Source organism: Squalius cephalus (genome assembly GCF_949319135.1).
Source record: "Squalius cephalus genome assembly, chromosome: 14".
Classification (NCBI taxonomy): domain Eukaryota; kingdom Metazoa; phylum Chordata; class Actinopteri; order Cypriniformes; family Leuciscidae; genus Squalius; species Squalius cephalus.
The window spans coordinates 2,932,271-2,939,770 of NC_137135.1; the positions used below are offsets into that span (position 1 = coordinate 2,932,271).

Here is a 7,500-nt window from a genome sequence, read left to right on the forward strand (position 1 = left end):
CAAATCTTTTCTTTCCAGTACAAATGATATGCAACATACAAATGTACGAGTAAGATTGAAGTAAAAAAATTAACATGCATTTTAGTATTTGGTATGTGTGTCCCTGTTTTGTTATAAAGACAGACTTTGCAAAGGTGTACCAAGACAAAAAATACATTCCCCAACTCCCAGACATTTTACAAAACCATCAAATTGAAGCACAAATCAGTTATTTTTAAAACGTCTAGCACTAAAGGTTGTTGGAGTGTGTGATAGGAGTGACTATCTGGGTTTGTGATAACAGCAGCAGGTTCTGGACTTTCCATCAGCACTCTCAGAGTTCAGATCCAGGCCTTGTTTTTGTGTTCAGGGCCCCTGAGGGTCTCACCTTAGGTTTGCTTCAACTCTGATGACAGATTCCAGACACTACGACTCTTATTGTGTTTATTTAGACCGTTTGGAAAAGGAGTAAAGTCAGATGTGTGAAGAGCTAGAGGCAGTGAATGAAAGAAGTGGGATCATGTTTCGCTAAAAGCCCACCGCTGATTCCAGACTCACTGCTACAGACGGGTGGAGTTAAGCAGCACTGCACACTCCTCCCTCGACGTCTGTCATCGACTCGCAGGCCGTTCCCCCTCCAACGAGCCATCCCAGCTCCACAGATCCTCACTTTAGTCCTGAGCCGGGAAGCAGCAGCTGTGTGTGAGTGAGTAGTGCTTTAGAATAACATTGGTTTGGCTTACACTCTATTTAAAAATCAGAAGGGTCTGGAAATAATCTTTCATGAAAGTAGTTTTGTTGTGAGAATAGTGATCAAAATTTTACCATGATTGTTTATTGTTTAATATTTGTATTAAGTAACATGTCCATTGATATCAGTAAAACTCAGTTATACGGGTAACACTTCTATGAAGTGAAGTAACTATAAAATGATATAATTTTCTAATTTTTGTGACTTTTACATGTACTGTAAATGGTAATTTATAGAGTACCTGGATGTGGTGGTACTGTTTTCATCATTAATTATCTGTAAAGCATTTTTTCTACTTTTTAGTATTTCTTTTTAACCATAGAGTAGGTAATGGTGTATAGTTTTTTTATATATCTTTTGTGAATTGTAGATGTCTTGTGCTGCATTAGAATGCCTATCTAGGTGCTTAACACATCTGACTCCACGTGAAAGGAAATAGGAAACCTCACACACAGTCATGCTCCAGGTTTGGCTCCTTCTGGCAGCTCTTATTGAGTGTCCGCCCTGTTACGCCCACAATATGGGCTCCGCTCCGCTCATTATCCAATATCGTGTCTGGGAAGAACAGCCCTCAGGGACTCGGGTGGGTCGCCTGCTGGATGACCTACGTGAGCGCGGGGTGACTGGGTCACTGGAAAACTTCCGGGTCGTTCAGCACAGACACGCCCCACCGGTCACAGTTGCTTTAAGGGATGGTACCGTGTCAACACTTGGCCGGCTGGACCGCGAGGAGCTATGCTCGGGTGAAGAACTTTGCGAGCTGGCCTTCAGTGTGCTCTACAGAAAGGGTGGTGCTATGCATTTCCTCTCAGTTCATGTGGAGGTGATGGACCTTAATGACCACAGCCCAGTCTTTCCCAGTCTAGTCCAGGAGGTGGAGATCTCGGAGACGGCCTCACTAAAAATGCGCATCCCTCTGGACCGCGCTGTAGATCCAGATTCGGGACCGAACGGCCTGCAGACTTACTCCCTGTCCTCCAACCTGCACTTTGCTCTGGATGTCCGAACCTCTGGAGGGGCCAAGCAAGCCGAACTAGTGGTCATCAAAGAATTGGACAGGGAGTTGCAGCCATCTTTAGAACTGGTTCTGACAGCCTGGGACAACGGAAACCCACCAAAATCAGGCAGCACAAAAGTTATAGTCACGATTCTCGACTCCAACGACAATAGCCCTGTATTTGAGGAGGCCCCAACAGTTATTGAGCTAGCGGAGGACACAGTCCGTGGGACGATAGTCATCAATCTCCGTGCGACAGACCCTGATCAAGGTGCTAATGGAGAGGTTGAGTACTCCCTTAGTAAACATGTCCCACTGGAAGTGCAAAGACTATTTAGCATCCATCCCAAAACAGGTGCTTTGACTTTACAAGGCCCTTTAGATTTCGAAGAAAAGAATGTGTATGAGGTAGACATTCAAGCTCGAGATCTGGGGCCCAATGCTAACCCATCCCACCACAAGTTGCAGGTCAAATTGCGAGATGTCAACGATAATGCTCCCCGGATACACATAACGTGGAATCCACAAAATTCCCCTGTTGCAACAGTCTCAGAAGGAGCACCAAATGAAGCTTTCCTTGCACTCGTGATGGTATCTGATGCCGATTCTGGGGCAAACGGGCAGATACGAGTGCACATTCTGAGTGGATCTGGCCCCTTCAGACTCAAACAAATCCATGGAGACAATTACATGATTGTAACCAATGATACTCTGGATCGTGAGAGACAGATGGAATATAACCTTACTCTTCTAGCTCAAGACAACGGTGATCCTTCTCTGTCCTGCATTAAGCACATGACTGTCCATGTTCTGGATGAAAACGATAACGCACCAATGTTTACCAAAAGTCACTACCGGAGTGTCCTCAAAGAGAACAACACACCTGGTTTCCATTTCTTGACTGTGGAGGCACATGATGATGACCTGGACCTCAGTGGAAGGGTATCATTCTCCATTAAAGAGTCAAATGAGCTGGGGACACCAACCGCATTTTTCTCCGTCCACCCCAGCAGTGGGGCCGTAACTGTCCAGCAATCATTAGACTATGAGGAATCCCGTTCCTACTCATTTATTGTTGAGGCTGTAGATCAAGGATACCCACCAAAGACCAGTAGTGCAGAAGTGCTGGTTGAGGTACAGGACGTTAATGACAATTACCCCACAATCCATGAGCCACCTCCCAAGAAGGGAGTTGCATTGCTAAATGTCCCAGTGAATGTGGACAAAGGGGAGATTGTGACTGAACTTGGAGATAAAGCTGTGGAGGATAACTTCCATAAACCAAGAAATTACTCTTCTCTCAATAAACCCGAAGGTTTTCTGGCCACTACCATTCGGGCCAGTGATCCAGATTCTGGTCTCAATGGAAGACTCAGTTTTAGAATAACAGATGGCAACCCTTCTAACATATTTTTTCTTGACAAAGCTTCTGGGGAGCTTTATGTGAACACATCTAATGCCACAGAATTGATCGGCAGAACTTTTAAGCTGGGCATAGTGGTTTCTGATATGGGAACGCCTATGCTTAGCACAAGAACCACTTTGGAAGTAACTTTCATCAACTTTCGTGACCACCTGAAGAACTTGTCTCACGATAACCAGGCCAAGTACAGTTCTACAATGCTTTTGGCCATTTGCCTTGGATCAACCTGCCTGGTATTATTTATAGCCATTGCTTTGGCCAAGACATTCTGTCATCCTCACAAACGGGATAACCATGCTTACAACTGTAGGCAAGCTGAGTCAACCTATACCCGTCACCCACGACGGCCTCAAAAGCACATTCGCAAGACTGACATCCAGTTGGTACCGGCGCTTCGGGGTCGTAAAGAAACCCCACAAGAAGATGAAGCTGAGGCATTGTCATCTACATCACCCTTAGTGGAAAAACCAAATCCACAGGGCCAATTTGCCCTTACACCAACCCTTGCTCGCATGACTCAAAATCAAGCTCATATGGAAATGGATGGGAACCCACCACTCACTCAAAGCAAGATACTCAGAAAGCCTGGGAGCATAGAGTGGAACGGGACACTTCCCTATAACCCAGGAACACCCTATCGAACCCTGCAAAAGACCAGAAATTCTTCCTCCTCTTCTTTCGCAAACTCACAGACCAGCACACTTAGACGAAACAAAAATGACGAAGTCAAGCCCATGAACATGGACCCCTCACAAACAATGGCTTCAGTTCCTAGTAATCAGGCCACATTACGGAGACCAAAGACCACAGAAAGAAGAGGGCGGATGGAAGAGTCAGACCACAGGCAGATCCTGAGGAATCTCGTTCGGCTCTCTATGGCGGCCTTTGCAGAAAACGGGTCTATTGAACTGTCCTCCGCCTCACCGGAGGTGCAAGTAAGAGAATTTGTCTTTTTTTTTAAATTTATTATTATTTTAACATTTCAGATATGAAAATACATTCTACTTTGAAGGCTATTTCAAGACACTCCAGTTCATATAAGCTCAAGTAGATGATAGTTTTCCCACTCTGGAGTTGTACCGGCCCATATCTATAGCAGCCTTAGGGGACAGCTGACAGATGATGAAGGCATGATGAAGTGTATCCAGAAACAGTTCAGTGTCACACAGTAACTTAAACCTTTAATATGCCTCAGGAGAAAACACTGCCCATCCTCAATGCTATCACATTACAGAGTCCCACTGAATGTGAGAAGAAAATACAGATTCATTGCATGCACAGTAACATTATACTTCTCTGGCATGTATGGGCTGGAGGGAGTCAGCAACAAATAGCTTGAACTGATCTGATTCTCATTATATTCAAAAAGAAAAGTGAGAATAACTACTTTTCACCAGCTAATATTTCAAAATACCCAAAAGTTGCTGTGCTAGTCAAACGCTGTATCCTTTGGGTCTGGGTCCGCCCAGATGCTTACCTCTACCAAAGTGTTCAGCAGAACAAAAGGTCCTGGCACGGGTTTGAGCCCTCACGTGAATACTGGGGCCAGTCAGGAAGAGCGTGGATCCTGACCTCCCTCCACCCCTTTCTCTTTTCCTCCTCTCTAATCCACCCTCCCTTAGTCACTTGGCCCAGTTGGCAAATTAGACCTGTGGCGGCTGCAGAGGAAAGGGGTTGAAATGTCACCGGTGCCGGTCCTCGCAGCCAAGGCTGGGTTTCTTCTGTGCATCCTGGAAGGAAACAGCCTCTAGAAGAATAGACCCTGTGTAGAAACAGCTTCCTGTCCTTAACAACTTAACAATCTCTCTAACCCATTTTCCCATCCCAGAGTGCTTAATGGAGGCTGGCAAACAAAGGTAACACTTTATTTTGATGGTCCCTTTCGAATGTTATGTTGACTATAAGTAACGTTGCAACTACATGCCAACTAACTTTCATTAGAGTATTAGTAGACTGTCTGCTTTATATCTGCTAACTCTTTATTGTGATGCTCTTCAACAGACAATCTACTGACTATAAGTACCTTTGTAACTACATGTCAGCGTATTCTAACCCGAACCCTACCAGTCTACTAATACTCTACTAACACTTTAATGAGAGTTAGTACAGATGTAGGAGCAACGTTACTTATAGTCAACAGAATGTTCAAAAGGGACCATCAAAATTAAGTGAAACCCAAACAAAAATGATATTGGGAATTACGACATTCTACCAAAACCAAATGGCCTTCAAACCTGTCATGCATTGGATATGTGGTAGTTCAGACATCTTGAACACACAAATTGTTTGGCGACATGATTAACTGTGAATTGTCTTTGATTTTTATTATGTATAATAGATTAAAGTGAGTCATGTGATAAGTTCCCCCATATACTGTAATAAATGATAAATGTTGTGTCTCTTTAATCCTACAGCAGGTGTCTCAGCTCCTGTCTCTTTTGCATCAGGGACAACTTCAGCCTCGACCAAATTTCCGAGGAAACAAGTATTCACACAGAACTGGCCGGTAAACCTTTTTTAACTTCCTTTTGACTTTATTTATACAACTCTTGACTAAATGACACAGAACACAAAGCAATACCACAATAACCAAACTATCACAATAGCCATCTTAGAAGTTGATCTGTTTACCAGGTAGATTTATGGTATAAAAAAAGGATGTAACCATCCCAGATAGCAACATAGTGTCTGCCCAGATCCGGCCCACATCCGGGTCGTGTGGAATCACCACCTGTACCAGATGTGGGTCGGATCTGGGCCGACTCTACGTTGCTGTCTGGGATCAGTCAGTGAGAATGGGGTGTCTGATCAGCCCCTGTTTGTCTTCTGATTAGTATCCAGCAGAATCCACTACTGTCTCTATGAATTTCATTTATGTTCATTCAGAATCCAGGATAGACTGTGATTCATCAGTGCAAGACAGGGCTTGCTGAAAACAAAGACAGCACAGTCACTTCCTTTTGCTGTGTGCTGTATTGTTTGAGTTTCAATGTTAGCTCACAGAAAAATCCCAGCTGTGAGAAGACTAGTTAACTGATATTAGAGATAATCGTACCTGTTTCACTGATATTCCCTGTATTGTGCCGGCACCATGGTACAGTGTACTTGGTACTTTAATATACCATGGTACTGAATGATCATCATATCATGGTATTTAAATAGTATTACATTGAATACCATAGTATTCCATCATGGATGTGTCTAAACAGTATCCAGGTACCATGTTAAAAATACCATAATACACTTCTATACTATACATAATACAGATTAGCCCTATGTCCAATTCATTTGCCAGTCCTCCCACATTTCACATGCTTCATTTTTCTAAACATCTTACTATGTCTTTCTGAGCTCTTTCACCTACTGTGATGCTGAACATGTTTCTGAAAGGCTCTGACGGCTGTTCTGTCACTGTGTGCTGTAGGTCAGGGGCTCAGGATGCTGATTGGCTGAGCACTAAAGACAGCGGTCACGGCGAGAGTGAAATGGGTGATATGGACTGGGAAACCGGCAGGGACTCACCTGTCGACCCCTTATATGAAGAAGGCCTCAATAATCTGCTGGCATCTGGTAAATGTTCATACTTTTAAAACCAATTATTATTTTAATTTGAGTCCAATTAAAGGGATAGTTTTGATTCTGTCATCATTTACTCAACCTCATTTTGTTATTCAAAATGCAAATCAGGATATCAGTGTCCATCAACTGAAAGTCCACACAACCAAAACTTTTTCATGTGTCAAAACATACAGTCTGAAGAGACAAGACCTCTTTATATGATAATTTAATTTGGGTTTTGATCAACGCACATGCTTGCTTGATTAGCGAGAACAAACCTCATTGGTTGGTCGTGGGTCAAGCATTTGAGCTTCTATTTAAAGTCCCCCTGTAGTCAATAATAACTGTATCCCCTAAAACTCATCTTTGATCACCAAAATGACATTTAAATGTTTTTTTTTTCCCATGAAAAAAAATTTCAAGGAAAAAAAGGAAGCTATTTTCTTCATGTCTTAAAATATCTTGAATGTAACTCGACACCCTTGCCTCATTTATTATGCGTGGTTCTATGAATATGCAAATGAGCCCCGCCTCCACTCCCTCACTCAGCTCAGAGATCCACTGGTTGTCGATCACACGTTGATCTGATTGGTTACAAGGTAGTTTGTGACGTCAGAAACACCAGCGATTTCAAAGCGTGTTTTTGAGACTGTCTTTGGTTCACTGCAGTTTTAAGAAGGAAATACTCAGCAATGCTGTCGACTTATGAATTTACACATGGTTTGTCTTAAAGCAGATTAAACACACCACATAGACACATAAACAACATTAAAAGCTGGATTTACACCACAG

The 7,500-nt window shown here is 43.1% G+C and overlaps 1 protein-coding gene across 1 annotated transcript in view; it reads left to right on the plus strand.

Annotated features, from left to right (window-relative positions):
• Positions 1-542: 542 nt before the first annotated feature.
• Positions 543-7,500, plus strand: part of pcdh12 (protocadherin 12) — a 13,461-nt gene continuing 6,503 nt past the window's right edge. The window contains exons 1-3 of the mRNA XM_079892667.1: positions 543-4,085; positions 5,565-5,656; positions 6,575-6,720. Coding sequence (XP_079748793.1) covers positions 1,188-4,085; positions 5,565-5,656; positions 6,575-6,720 — 3,136 coding nt within the window. The 5' untranslated portion in view covers positions 543-1,187. The remainder of the gene's footprint in view (positions 4,086-5,564; positions 5,657-6,574; positions 6,721-7,500) is intronic.